The 15488-nt window shown below is 40.2% G+C and overlaps 1 protein-coding gene across 1 annotated transcript in view; it reads left to right on the top strand.

Moving 5' to 3' along the window:
• Positions 1-7888: 7888 nt before the first annotated feature.
• The window catches only part of Noc3 (Nucleolar complex protein 3), a 30802-nt gene continuing 23202 nt past the window's right edge, over positions 7889-15488 (top strand). Inside the window, exons 1-3 of the mRNA XM_053774657.2 lie at positions 7889-8030; positions 9682-9937; positions 12507-12561. Coding sequence (XP_053630632.2) covers positions 8025-8030; positions 9682-9937; positions 12507-12561 — 317 coding nt within the window. The 5' untranslated portion in view covers positions 7889-8024. The remainder of the gene's footprint in view (positions 8031-9681; positions 9938-12506; positions 12562-15488) is intronic.

The following is a 15488-nucleotide window of genomic DNA, read 5'->3' as shown; positions in this document are numbered from 1 at the left end:
ATAGGTTCCTTCTTCAGGACACGTTGATAGGTTCCTTCTTCAGGACACGTTGATAGGTTCCTTCTTCAAGCCACGTTGATAGGTTCCTTCTTCAGGACACGTTGTTAGGTTCCTTCTTCAGGACACGTTGATAGGTTCCTTCTTCAGGACACGTTGTTAGGTTCCTTCTTCAGGACACGTTGATAGGTTCCTTCTTCAGGACACGTTGATAGGTTCCTTCTTCAGGACACGTTGTTAGGTTCCTTCTTCAGGACACGTTGATAGGTTCCTTCTTCAGGACACGTTGATAGGTTCCTTCTTCAGGACACGTTGATAGGTTCCTTCTTCAGGACACGTTGATAGGTTCCTTCTTCAGGACACGTTGATAGGTTCCTTCTTCAAGCCACGTTGATAGGTTCCTTCTTCAAGCCACGTTGATAGGTTCCTTCTTCAGGACACGTTGTTAGGTTCCTTCTTCAGGACACGTTGATAGGTTCCTTCTTCAGGACACGTTGTTAGGTTCCTTCTTCAGGACACGTTGATAGGTTCCTTCTTCAGGACACGTTGATAGGTTCCTTCTTCAGGACACGTTGATAGGTTCCTTCTTCAGGACACGTTGATAGGTTCCTTCTTCAGGACACGTTGATAGGTTCCTTCTTCAGGACACGTTGATAGGTTCCTTCTTCAGGACACGTTGATAGGTTCCTTCTTCAGGACACGTTGATAGGTTCCTTCTTCAGGACACGTTGTTAGGTTCCTTCTTCAGGACACGTTGATAGGTTCCTTCTTCAGGACACGTTGTTAGGTTCCTTCTTCAGGACACGTTGATAGGTTCCTTCTTCAGGACACGTTGTTAGGTTCCTTCTTCAGGACACGTTGTTAGGTTTCTTCTTCAGGACACGTTGTTAGGTTCCTTCTTCAGGACACGTTGTTAGGTTCCTTCTTCAGGACACGTTGTTAGGTTTCTTCTTCAGGACACGTTGTTAGGTTCCTTCTTCAGGACACGTTGTTAGGTTCCTTCTTCAGGACACGTTGATAGGTTCCTTCTTCAGGACACGTTGTTAGGTTCCTTCTTCAGGACATGTTGTTAGGTTCCTTCTTCAGGACACGTTGTTAGGTTCCTTCTTCAGGACACGTTGTTAGGTTCCTTCTTCAGGACACGTTGTTAGGTTCCTTCAGGACACGTAGTTAGGTTCCTTCTTCAGGACACGTTGTTAGGTTCCTTCTTCAGGACACGTTGTTAGGTTCCTTCTTCAGGACACGTTGTTAGGTTCCTTCAGGACACGTTGTTAGGTTCCTTCTTCAGGACACGTTGTTAGGTTCCTTCTTCAGGACACGTTGTTAGGTTCCTTCTTCAGGACACGTTGTTAGGTTCCTTCTTCAGGACACGTAGTTAGGTTCCTTCTTCAGGACACGTTGTTAGGTTCCTTCTTCAGGACACGTTGTTAGGTTCCTTCTTCAGGACACGTTGTTAGGTTCCTTCTTCAGGACACGTTGTTAGGTTCCTTCTTCAGGACACGTTGTTAGGTTCCTTCTTCAGGACACGTTGTTAGGTTCCTTCTTCAGGACACGTTGTTAGGTTCCTTCTTCAGGACACGTAGTTAGGTTCCTTCAGGACACGTAGTTAGGTTCCTTCTTCAGGACACGTTGTTAGGTTCCTTCTTCAGGACACGTTGTTAGGTTCCTTCTTCAGGACACGTTGTTAGGTTCCTTCAGGACACGTTGTTAGGTTCCTTCTTCAGGACACGTTGTTAGGTTCCTTCTTCAGGACACGTTGTTAGGTTCCTTCAGGACACGTAGTTAGGTTCCTTCTTCAGGACACGTTGTTAGGTTCCTTCTTCAGGACACGTTGTTAGGTTCCTTCTTCAGGACACGTTGTTAGGTTCCTTCTTCAGGACACGTTGTTAGGTTCCTTCTTCAGGACACGTTGTTAGGTTCCTTCTTCAGGACACGTTGTTAGGTTCCTTCTTCAGGACACGTAGTTAGGTTCCTTCTTCAGGACACGTAGTTAGGTTCCTTCTTCAGGACACGTAGTTAGGTTCCTTCTTCAGGACACGTAGTTAGGTTTCCTTGGAGGTTTTCTGAATCCTAACGACAACACTTGCTGTTGTTGTTGTTGTTGAGGTTGTTAAGGGCCATCAAGACTTACATCTTATTGAACCTTCCTTCCAGGAGACCAGAATTTATTATTATAATCAAAAAGAAGCGCTAAACCACAAGGGCTATACAGCCCGGGAGACCAGAAAATAATATTTTGTCACTGTATGAGCAGGAATTATAAAGTTGTCAAGGAACAATAAGTTCCTTTACGGAACTTATTGTTCCCATTTCTCTTAGTTAGGTCAGAGGGATACCTCGCTCACTTGCTGGTACCCCAGCAAATTATAATAATAATAATCTTTTATTTCTACAAGTACATGTACAAGGTACACAGATCATAGCTGACATCAATGATGCTACTATATAGAGAGTTCCTTGTTATGCAGAGCATTTCCCGCAAATTAGATTAATTTTGTCCCCGGATGCGACCCACACCAGTCTATTAACACCCAGGTACCCATTTTACTGATGTGTGAACACTGGATATAAGGTGTCTATAGGAAACTCGTCCTAATGTTTTCCAACCATACCAGGGATTGAACCACAGACCTTAATGTATGAGAAGAGTGCACTAACAATCGAGCGAGACTGGACCTTTTGTTCTGATGTAGGATGGGAATAATAAGTGCCTTAGGTAAGTCAAATGGAAACCTTTCCCCATTTGCCTAAGCCCCAAAAAACTAAGGAAACCAATGAGGTTAGACCTTGTGTTCACGCAAAGTGACTCTGATGTAGGGGGCATTGAATATTAGAGGCTCCTCGGATCTAGTGACAATGGAGAACTGAGGTTCGATTACCTTGTGGAATGGAATGTGGAGAGAAATACAAGTGTGAAGGAAGGGACAAACTACGAGGACCTCCAGTAAAAATAAGTCACGCGGTCTGACTTTTCTGAGTTATCCTGGTGGGTAATTTACATTATGTATGATAAATATACTTATGTGTACCTGTGCCTCAATTCATTCAGGCACTGAGGCAATTTCTATGCAAAGTGGCAAGGGAAAGAGAGCTAGATGGAACGGCAGCAAACGAATATATGGAAATAGAAGAAAAATTCATAACCAGAAGCAGAAATACAGACAAGAGCAGTGTGAACCCATGGTTGACTAAGAGCAGTGTGAACCCATGGTTGACTAAGAGCAGTGTGAACCCATGGTTGACTAAGAGCAGTGTGAACCCATGGTTGACTAAGAGCAGTGTGAACCCATGGTTGATTAAGAGCAGTGTGAACCCATGGTTGATTAAGAGCAGTGTGAACCCATGATTGAGTTAGAGCAGTGTGAACCCATGGTTAAGTTAGAGCAGTGTGAACCCATGGTTGAGTAAGAGCAGTGTGAACCCATGGTTAAGTTAGAGCAGTGTGAACCCATGGTTGAGTAAGAGCAGTGTGAACCCATGGTTGAGTAAGAGCAGTGTGAACCCATGGTTGAGTAAGAGCAGTGTGAACCCATGGTTGAGTAAGAGCAGTGTGAACCCATGGTTAAGTTAGAGCAGTGTGAACCCATGGTTGACTAAGAGCAGTGTGAACCCATGGTTGACTAAGAGCAGTGTGAGCCCATGGTTGAGTAAGAGCAGTGTGAACCCATGGTTGACTAAGAGCAGTGTGAACCCATGGTTGAGTAAGAGCAGTGTGAGCCCATGGTTGAGTAAGAGCAGTGTGAACCCATGGTTGACTAAGAGCAGTGTGAACCCATGGTTGACTAAGAGCAGTGTGAGCCCATGGTTGACTAAGAGCAGTGTGAACCCATGGTTGACTAAGAGCAGTGTGAACCCATGGTTGACTAAGAGCAGTGTGAGCCCATGGTTGACTAAGAGCAGTGTGAACCCATGGTTGACTAAGAGCAGTGTGAGCCCATGGTTGACTAAGAGCAGTGTGAACCCATGGTTGACTAAGAGCAGTGTGAGCCCATGGTTGAGTAAGAGCAGTGTGAACCCATGGTTGACTAAGAGCAGTGTGAACCAATGGTTGATTAAGAGCAGTGTGAACCCATGGTTGAGTTAGAGCAGTGTGAACCCATGGTTAAGTTAGAGCAGTGTGAACCCATGGTTGAGTAAGAGCAGTGTGAACCCATGGTTAAGTTAGAGCAGTGTGAACCCATGGTTGAGTAAGAGCAGTGTGAACCCATGGTTGAGTAAGAGCAGTGTGAACCCATGGTTGAGTTAGAGCAGTGTGAACCCATGGTTGAGTAAGAGCAGTGTGAACCCATGGTTGAGTAAGAGCAGTGTGAACCCATGGTTGAGTAAGAGCAGTGTGAACCCATGGTTGAGTAAGAGCAGTGTGAACCCATGGTTGAGTAAGAGCAGTGTGAACCCATGGTTGAGTAAGAGCAGTGTGAACCCATGGTTGAGTAAGAGCAGTGTGAACCCATGGTTGAGTTAGAGCAGTGTGAACCCATGGTTGAGTTAGAGCAGTGTGAACCCATGGTTGAGTTAGAGCAGTGTGAACCCATGGTTGAGTTAGAGCAGTGTGAACCCATGGTTGAGTTAGAGCAGTGTGAACCCATGGTTAAGTTAGAGCAGTGTGAACCCATGGTTGAGTTAGAGCAGTGTGAACCCATGGTTGAGTAAGAGCAGTGTGAACCCATGGTTAAGTTAGAGCAGTGTGAACCCATGGTTGAGTTAGAGCAGTGTGAACCCATGGTTGAGTTAGAGCAGTGTGAACCCATGGTTGAGTTAGAGCAGTGTGAACCCATGGTTGAGTTAGAGCAGTGTGAACCCATGGTTGAGTTAGAGCAGTGTGAACCCATGGTTGAGTTAGAGCAGTGTGAACCCATGGTTGAGTTAGAGCAGTGTGAACCCATGGTTGAGTAAGAGCAGTGTGAGCCCATGGTTGCGTTAGAGCAGTGTGAACCCATGGTTGAGTTAGAGCAGTGTGAACCCATGGTTGCGTTAGAGCAGTGTGAACCCATGGTTGAGTTAGAGCAGTGTGAACCCATGGTTGAGTTAGAGCAGTGTGAACCCATGGTTGAGTAAGCGATCGACGGAGGTTAAAATGCAAAGTGAAAGAATATGGGAAAATACTGAAAGAATGCTGGAGAATGGGGAAGTGAGCAAAAGAGTCAGAAATGATGAGAGAGAGGGACTGAACAACAATTTGAGAGTGACATAGCATCAGAAGTCAAATCTGAGCCAAAGTTGATGTACAGTCACAAATGAAGGAAGATATCTGTGAAAGTACAGGTAATAAGGCTGAAGAAAAAAGGAGAGTTCACTAAGAATGAGCAAGAAGTCTGCAAGTAGGTGAGTAAAAGATTTAGGAAGGTAGACATTGTACTAGTAGAAGCCAGATGTGTCGCAGGGTGTTAGGAAATACTTCTTTAGCCTTAAATGTTTCTCACAATTATATCACATAAATGTTAAACCTAAAACCGAATCTAACTTTATTATTTTTTAAATACACTACCTAACAGAATCCTTCATATGACTGAATGCAACCATATGACCTGTCTTTGTAATACTCACTTGTGCTTTATAGTTATCTGTTTACATTAATGTTTTATCACTGACTTCATCATTGCTTAGTTAATCTTAAGTTAATTTTAAGCCAGCCCGTAATGCTATGCATAGTATAAGTGGCTTTGGCATGCTGCTCTTATCTGTATTTTTTTGTACCTCTGTATGTGTGCTCAAATTGATAATAAATAAATAAATAAATAAATAAATAAATAAATAAATAAGACACCTGCTGTCCGTAGTGTGGTCAGCATCGTGGGGACGAAACTGACCTAATTTGCCCGAAATACTCTGCATAGCAAAAGCTTTCTCTATAGAAATATGTCACTGATGTCAGCTAGGCCGGTATAAGTTGTATATGTACTTGTAGAATAAAGATTATTATTATTATAACACTGCAACTACATTTAGGCGAGTTCCCCTACAAATACCCTCAGCTGAGTCAACAACAACAGTTTTTATTTTGACCTAGGAGGTGACGGATGGCTCCCAGACCAATTTCCAGAGGAATAAAGACAACAACCGCCATGGGATGAGAGAAATTATAAATCCGTCGCTGATGTTCAAGGCAGGAATATAGTGAGGCGTCCTCCACCAAGGCCAGTCCAAAAATCCTTCGGTGAAGTTAACCAGAGGCCTAAACACCACTACAACCAGAGGTCTCACTCGCTGAGTCAACAAACAGGCTTTCTCTAAGACTTAAAAAAAAAAAAATAGCTGACAGCAGACTATATGAGGACAAACGCCCCGGAAAGAGAAGATAGGATAAGATTTCGTTCGAATTTTTAACCCCGGAGGGTTAGCCACCCAGGATAACCCACGAAAGTCAGTGTATCATAGAGGACTGTCTAACTTATTTCCATTGGGGTCCTTAATCTTGTCCCCCAGGATGCGACCCACACCAGTCCACTAACACCCAGGTACCTATTTGCTGCTAGGTGAACAGGACAACAGGTGTAAGGAAACGTGTCGAAATGTTTCCACCCGCCGGGAATCGAACCCGGGCCCTCCGTGTGTGAAGCGGGAGCTTTAGCCAATGACTGTACAGAAATGGGTGACATTTGGTTGTGCATAAAGCCCATGTACTAATCTTCAGAATAATGTAATAATGTCACACTAGCTTCCTGTTAATACTCAGGAAATATTAAAAGCCTTAAAGAAATGTTGTCTCCTTGTATGTATTATTTTTAATGCCTAAATAACCTACGTGACGATGTCTAATTCCTGACTTAATGTGTCAGAAATATTCTGCATAAAAGTGGCTTTCTATATATTAGTAAGTCATTGATGTCTGTATAAGTTAAATACTTGTAGAAATATTATTATTATTATTATTATTATTATTATTATTATTATTATTATTATTATTATTATTATTATTATTATTATTGTTATTGTTATTATTATTATTATTATTATTATTATTATTATTATTATTATTGTTATTATTATTATTATTATTATTATTATTATTATTATTATTATTATTATTATTATTATTATTATTATTATTATTATTATTATTATTATTATTATTATTATTATTATTATTATTATTATTATTATTGTTGTTATTGTTATTATTATTATTATTATTATTATTATTATTATTATTATTATTATTATTATTGTTATTATTATTATTATTATTATTATTATTATTATTATTATTATTATTATTATTATTATTATTATTATTATTATTATTATTGAGTAGTTTGTAAGCATTAATATTAATCTACCAGAAATATTCTGCATATTAGTGACTTTCTCTTGTGTTTAACAATATTTTATTACATATAAAACTAGATTTTTTTATATACTGCTGGAAGAAATAAAGTTTGTTAATTGTTTAATAATTCAAGGATTGTGTGTATAAATGTTTACTTACGATGAAGCTAGCATGAATATAAACGTTCAAGAGTTTTATAATTTATATTAAATATTTATATAAGACGGAGTGTAGATGTTCACTAGAGTGAACGTCTGTTCTCCATCATATTTGAATCTAATAATATAAATTTTAAAGTCTCCATTGTTAGTAAATATTTATACACATAATCCTTGAAATAAATAAGATGTTATTAATATTTCCTGAGTGTTAGCAGGAGACTAGAGTGATACCTTACATTAACCTTTTATAATTCTCTGGACATTAAAACCCACAACTAACCTAAAAAAACACAAGCTTACGACTTTTAAATTTTATATATATAAAGATATACACTCCTGTAATTAATATTAATTATTTACGACGTGATTATAAATAATATCCCGCAGGTTATGGCAAGTAATGAATTCACAATGACGTCATAATTATCTCCAGCCACCACCAAGGAAAATTTTCAAGAGTAAAAAACCTGCACGTGTAGCCGCTCTTCCTCAGTTTTAACACTCGACGCTGTATAATTATCATTATATTCGACGTTTATTGTAGGAGAGAAGACTGAGTGATCCAGGGAAGGTTGTTGAGGTCACCAGGACACTTAAAGATGGCGGTGAGTCAGGCAAATGTCACTTATTGTTATACTTTTTTGGGGGGATTTTTGAGGTTGTCCTGGTGGGGTAAATTATATATAATATGTTAAACTATGTGTGATAATTGTTATATGTTTACATGTACCTAAATAAACTTAATTACCTTATTTTACTTTGCTGTATATATATATATATATATATATATATATATATATATATATATATATATATATATATATATATATATATATAATATATGTATATATATATTTTTTTTTCAACAAGGCCGTCTCCCACCGAGGCAGGGTGACCCACCGAGGCAGGGTGACCCACCGAGGCAGGGTGACCCACCGAGGCAGGGTGACCCACCGAGGCAGGGTGACCCACCGAGGCAGGGTGACCCACCGAGGCAGGGTGACCCACCGAGGCAGGGTGACCCACCGAGGCAGGGTGACCCACCGAGGCAGGGTGACCCACCGAGGCAGGGTGACCCACCGAGGCAGGGTGACCCACCGAGGCAGGGTGACCCACCGAGGCAGGGTGACCCACCGAGGCAGGGTGACCCACCGAGGCAGGGTGACCCACCGAGGCAGGGTGACCCACCGAGGCAGGGTGACCCACCGAGGCAGGGTGACCCACCGAGGCAGGGTGACCCACCGAGGCAGGGTGACCCACCGAGGCAGGGTGACCCACCGAGGCAGGGTGACCCACCGAGGCAGGGTGACCCACTTTCGTCATCATTCAACACTTTCACCTCACTCGTCACTCACACATAATCACTGTTTTAGCAGAGGTGCTCAGAACACAACAGTTTAGAAGTATATACGTATAAAGATACACAATATATCCCTCCAAACTGCCAATATCACAAACTCCGCATTTAGAGTGCAGACAACATTGTACTTCCCATTTCCAGGACTCAAGTCCGGTTATATAAAATAACCGGTTTCCCTGAATGCCTTCACTAAATATTACCCTGCTCACACTCCAACAGCTCGTCAGGTCCCAAGTATCATTCGTCTCCATTCACTCCTATCTAACACGCTCACGCACGCTTGCTGGAAGTCCAAGCCCCTTGCCCACAAAACCTCCTTTACCCCCTCTTTCCAACCCTTTCGAGGACGACCCCTACCCCGCCTTCCTTCCCCTGTAGATTTATATGCTTTCCATGTCATTCTACTTTGATCCATTCTCTCTAAATGACCAAACCACCTCAACAACCCCTCTTCTGCCCTCTGACTAATACTTTTATTAACTCCACACCTTCTCCTAATTTCCACACTCCGAATTTTCTGCATAATATTTACACCACACATTGCCCTTAAACAGGACATCTCCACTGCCTCCAACCGTCTCCTCGCTGCTGCATTTACCACCCAAGCTTCACATCCATATAAGAGTGTTGGTACTACTATATATATATATATATATATATATATATATATATATATATATATATATATATATATATATATATATATATACACACACACACACGTATATATTATTATATTTTATTTGTTTATGATTGATTCATTCTCATAAAGGTGTACAATATATGCATTTTTTGCCAGAAGTCTACAATATGCAAAATATTTTGGTGACACTGGTAGACAGTTGATGTGACGCTCACGTTTCAGCTTTCCTTAATATTTTCTTCCTTCTTCACAGAAACGTGCGAGTAGACTTGCCAAAAAGGCCAAGAAAAAGGGCCTTTCGTTGGCCAAGGCCTCGAACATTCGCAAGGCCAAAATGGCCAAGCGTGGAATACTCACAGAAGCGCAAGCGAAGAAGAGGAAAGAGGAGAGAAAGGCCAGAAGACAGGAGAAGAACGCTGAGATATGGGCCAATAAGAAGAGGGCCAATAGACGGAAGGAACTTTATGCATCGGAGAAAGAAATTTACCCTCTCACTCGAGAAGTCTCAGGTGCTATAATAATAATAATAATCTTTATTTCCACAGGTACAACTTATACAGACCAGAGCTGACATCAGTGACATCCTACTATATAGAAAACCCCTCGTTATGGAGAGCATTTCCCGTAAATTGAGTTAATTTTGTCCCCATGATGCAACCCACACCAGTCCACTTACACACAGGTACCCATTTTACTGCTAGGTGAACAGGGACAGCAGGTGTCTTAAGAAAATGCATTCTAATGTTTCCACCTGTACCGGGGATTGAACCACGGACCTCGGTGTGTGAGCTGAGTGCACTACCAACCCAGCTTTGGGAAAGAGGCTGGGTTTGTTTGGTACCTGAGGTACTGAAGCATTCTCTTGACTTGTTTTGGGAAAAGATTGGACAGATACGTGGGTGGGAAGGATTGATTTTGAGATAGACCTACCTAGTATAGGCCAGTAGGTCCAAGATATACTTGTAATAACAAGCTTAGTTTTGTCTTTTTTTATGATATTGCATAGTATAAAAAACCACAATACCTTGGCTTCAATAATGCACAAAATAAAACTTGCACTTAGGAGAGGTACCTTATGACAATGTTTTGGTCCTTCCTGGACCAAAGGTTGTGACTTAACAATGCACTTTGTCAGTGAAAATTGTTCAAAGAACCATAGCGTACACCAGTTTAGGGTACGGGACAACTTTATTAGATACGCATGTGTTTGTACAGTGGTATCCTGAGTTTTGGCCATAATTCGTTCCAGAAGGCTGTTCGAGTGCCGTTACTGAATGAATTTGTTCCCATAAGGAATAATGTAAATTAGATTAGTCTGTTTCAGACCCCCAAAAATACACTTACAAAAGCACTTACAGTAATACACTTACATAATTGTTCGAGTTGGGAGCTGTATGAAACTCGAGTTACCACTGTATTACTGTATGCATATGTCAAAAAAGGCTTAATTCTGACATCCCAGTGTATCTTCTCCCTTCAATATTTTATATTTTTTTAGTGTGATATATAACTCAATTATCATATGCTTGTGTAATTTGTTTTCTTTCCAATATTATTATTATTATAATCATGGGGGAGCGCTAAACTCATAGGATTATACAGTACATGTGGAGGGGGTATGGAAGGTATTCAGGCATAATTCAGGGAACCGGAGCACAGATCTAATTCCCTGGTTCCCTAGTTCCCTTTAGGGTTTTTTTCCAATAGTCGGATTAACCCTTTGACTGTCGCGGCCGTATATATACGTCTTACGAGGTACCGTGTTTGACGTATATATACTCATAAATTCTAGCGGCTTCAAATCAAGCAGGAGAAAGCTGGTAGGCCCACATGTGAGAGAATGGGTCTGTGTGGTCAGTGTGCACCATATAAAAAAAATCCTGGAGCACGCAGTGCATAATGAGAAAAAAAACTGACCGTTTTTTTTAATTAAAATGCCGACTTTGTGGTCTATTTTCATATAGTATTTATGGTTGCATTCTCGTTGTCTTGGTCTCATTTGATAGAATGGAAAACATATTATAGAAATAGAGGTGATTTTGATTGATTTTGCTATAAAAAGAACCTGGAAATGGAGCTCAAAATAGGGCAAATGTTTGATTCTTGCCAATGTTCAAAAGTAAACAAATGATGTCATTGTCCAATAAATGTCCAACTAGCCATTCTAATATGCAGTCATGAATGGGTTGATGTTATTTATACAATTATTGCAGTATTGCAGTAGTCTGCATAATAGTAAGTCTTCTATTTTTTGTTTGAATAAAAATTCAAAATAGAAAGCAAGAGTAATATCAGAGAGGCCTGGAGACATGACTGATGAACAAAGAAAATGTTATTTTAGAGCCAGGAATGTCTGCATTGTTCATTCTGGACCTTATTTTGAAATTGTCATATTTTTTAATTTTCGTGAAATTGGCCAAATTGCAAATTTCTGACCACATTATTGGGTAGTTGAAATCAGTAAATGGGCAGCTTCTTGTACTCAATCGATAGAAAAAATGGAGTTCTAAAGAAATAGCTATGAGTTTGGTCGACTGGAACAACGGAATTAGCCGAAAATAGGGCTCAAAGTGGGCGAAATCGCCGATTTGTAAATATCGCCGAGGTCGCTAACTTCGCGAGAGCATAATTCCGTCAGTTTTCCATCAAATTTCGTTTTTTTGGTGTCATTACCATCGGGAAAAGATTCTCTATCATTTCATAAGAAAAAATAATTTTTTTTTTTTAAATTTTGCGACACCAGGAGACACCTCAGGATTGGGGGTTGCGACAGTCAAAGGGTTAAAATTCCAAGTGTTACGGAATAAAAGCTGGACCTTCACTTTAGGATATACACTTAGGATATACACTTGGAATATACATTTGAGATATATAATGGTGTTGGTTGTGATGAAGAAAATGTCACAATATCATGGCTGGAACAATTTACAACTGACACACAATATGGAGATGGAATTTGAAATGACTTTATAATGGTTCATCTTAAGCTTCATCTCCAAATTTTGAAGTCATGAGCTGTTTACACTTTTAGTAGCTATTCAATGTTTATAAAATTCAAATAAACATTTTGTGTTGCAGGAGAGGAGATGATGGATATGATGGACCCTGAAGATCTCGACTACCTAGTCAAGACGTGAGTAACAAAGCTGCGACTATACAGTGGACCCCCGGTTAACGATTTTAATCCGTGCAAGAGGGCTCATCGTTATGCGAAATAATCGTTATGCGAATGAATTTTCCCCATAAGAAATAATGGAAATAAAATTAATCCGTGCAAGACGCCCAAAAGTATGAAAAAAATTTTTTTTTACCACATGAAATGTTAATTTTAATACACACAAACTGAAAAAGGCATGCACAATTACATGACACTTACTTTTATTGAAGATCTGGTGATGATTGATGGGATGGGAGGAGGGGAGAGCATTATCTTCTTACTGTTTAGAAGGGGAATCCCCTTCCATTAGGACTTGAGGTAGCAAGTCCTTTTCTGGGGTTACTTCCCTTCTTCTTTTAATGCCACTAGGACCAGCTTGAGAGTCACTGGACCTCTGTCGCACAACAAATCTGTCCATAGAGCTCTGTACCTCCCGTTCCTTCAAGACTTTCCTAAAATGGGCCATAACATTGTCATTGAAATAGTCACAAGCACGGCTTGCAACAGCTGTGTCAGGGTGATTTTCATCTATAAAGGTTTGCAGTTCAACCCACTCTGCACACATTTCCTTAATCTTTGAAGTAGGCACAATGGATTCCACAACTGGCATAGGCTTCTCAGGGTTAGCCCCAAACCCTTCAAAATCTTTCTTAATTTCCATACTAATTCTCACCCTTTTTACCACAGGGTTGGCACTAGAAGCTTTCTTGGGGCCCATGGTCACTTATTTTCCAGAAACAGCACCGAAAATACTGTAATAATACGAAATATTCCGAGTGTATGCTTGGATGTTACCGCGGAGGCTGGCTGGTAAACAATGGGACGGAGCGGCACATGTGAGGCTGGCTGAGGGCACATTGGACGCGTCTCGGACGAAAATCGGTATGCGGGTTTTTAATCGGTATGCGCGGCAAAAATTTTGCGATAAAAGTAATCGTTATGCGGAAAAATCGCTATGCGATGCCATCGTTATGCGGGGGTCCACTGTACTCTGGCAATATTATTTTCTTTTTTTTAACACACTGGCTGGGTGACCTGGGAAAGAAGAAATCTTCTTGTAAGGTTTTTCATCTTGTTGCATTTAATAATTTATACAGAAGGGGGTTACTAGCCCCTTACTACTGGCATTTTAGTCTCCTCTTATGACATGCATGGTTTACAGATGAAGGATTTTTCTCCATTTTCCCATGGTGTTGCAGTATATATCAATGACTTATCTTAGTCGCCAGTGCTCTTCTCTACACTTTAAACTCAACACGTATCTGTGCTTGCTGATGAACAGGCCATACATACCGTATTTAGTGTATTTTGCAGTTTGCCTTATGCAGTTGCTTAAAAAAATTTAAACTTACATAAAGGAGGTAAGGTTCTGGGCTACTGCTGTACAGGAGGGCCCTGCTTATACAGCCGCTGTAAAGCAAAAATCACTATAAAGCAAAACATAGACCTTTTTCACTTTCAAATACAGTGGACCCCCGGTTAACGATATTTTTTCACTCCAGAAGTTCAGGTGCCAGTACTGACCGAATTTGTTCCCATAAGGAATATTTTAAAGTAGATTAGTCCATTTCAGACCCCCAAACATACACATACAAACGCACTTACATAAATACACTTACATAATTGGTCACATTCGGAGGTAATCGTTATGCGGGGGTCCACTGTACATATAAAAGCCTTATAACATGTTTACACTATCATATATTAAATGAGCAATAGAGCTAGGCCTAACAAATGCATATACAGTACACACATTACTTACCTTAAAATATTTTCATTCTTAGCTTATAGTGAATGGTGAATATATTTATTGTAAGAAGTCTGAATGGGTATAACTGAAAATCATTGTATGTATTAGCAAAACACCATAAGGTGAAGTGCTGTACAGCATGGCTTGCCTGTAGGTTTAGTAGCAGAGATGTAAGCTGTGGCTTACATCTCTTTCTATTAATGTTGGTAGAATTACCCACAATTCTTTCTTTTTTTCTTTCAACACCGGCCGTATCCCACCGAGGCAGGGTAGCCTAAGATGAAAAACGAAAGTTTCTCCTTCAACATTTAGTAATATATACAAGAGAAGGGGTTACTAGCCTCTTGCTCCCGGCATTTTAGTCGTCTCTTACCACGCGCATGGCTTACGGAGGAAGAATTCTGTTCCACTTCCCATGGAGATAAGAGGAAATACACAAGAACTAGTAAGAAAATAGAATAAAACCCAGAGGGGTGTGTATATATACGCTTGTACGTGCATGTGTAGTGTGATGTAAGTGTAGTAGAAGTAGCAAGATGTACCTGAACTCTTGCATGTTTATGAGACAGAAAAAAAGACACCAGCAATCCTACCATTGTGTAAAACAATTACAGGCTTTTGTTTTACACTCACTTGGCGAGATGGTAGTACCTCCCTGGGAATTATCAGTAATATATTAGGTATAAGGACACAAGTGCAACTAATGTGACATTTTATTGTGGCAATGTTTTGCCCTCCAGGAGCTTGATAACAGCTTGATAAAGCTCCTGGAGAGCGAAACGTTGCCACAATAAAATGTCATATTACCTAACGTCTCTGTCTATGTCAGATATGAGGATGAAGAACAGGATGGGAGCGAGTACTGTGCCTTGTGGAACAGAGCTTTTCACTGTAGCTGCCTCAGAGTTTACTCTGTTTACTATTACTCTTTGTGTTCATATAACAGTGACTAGCAAATTTAAGCCTAAAACACCATCATCATATAATTGTTTTTTATTTTAAAGCTCAAAATAGAGTAATTTTGTATTATAGCATGGACTGCAGATCATAATTGTAATATTCTGTCACTGAAATGTAGATGATAATGTGTTGTATGGTAGTGTTATTGTGAAATAACTTTACAACCTGGCCCATGGCTGGGCTCTGGGAGTAG

The sequence above is a fragment of the Cherax quadricarinatus genome, chromosome 62, assembly GCF_038502225.1.
Source record: "Cherax quadricarinatus isolate ZL_2023a chromosome 62, ASM3850222v1, whole genome shotgun sequence".
NCBI classification, from domain to species: domain Eukaryota; kingdom Metazoa; phylum Arthropoda; class Malacostraca; order Decapoda; family Parastacidae; genus Cherax; species Cherax quadricarinatus.
This window is presented reverse-complemented; position numbering and strand designations above follow the sequence as displayed.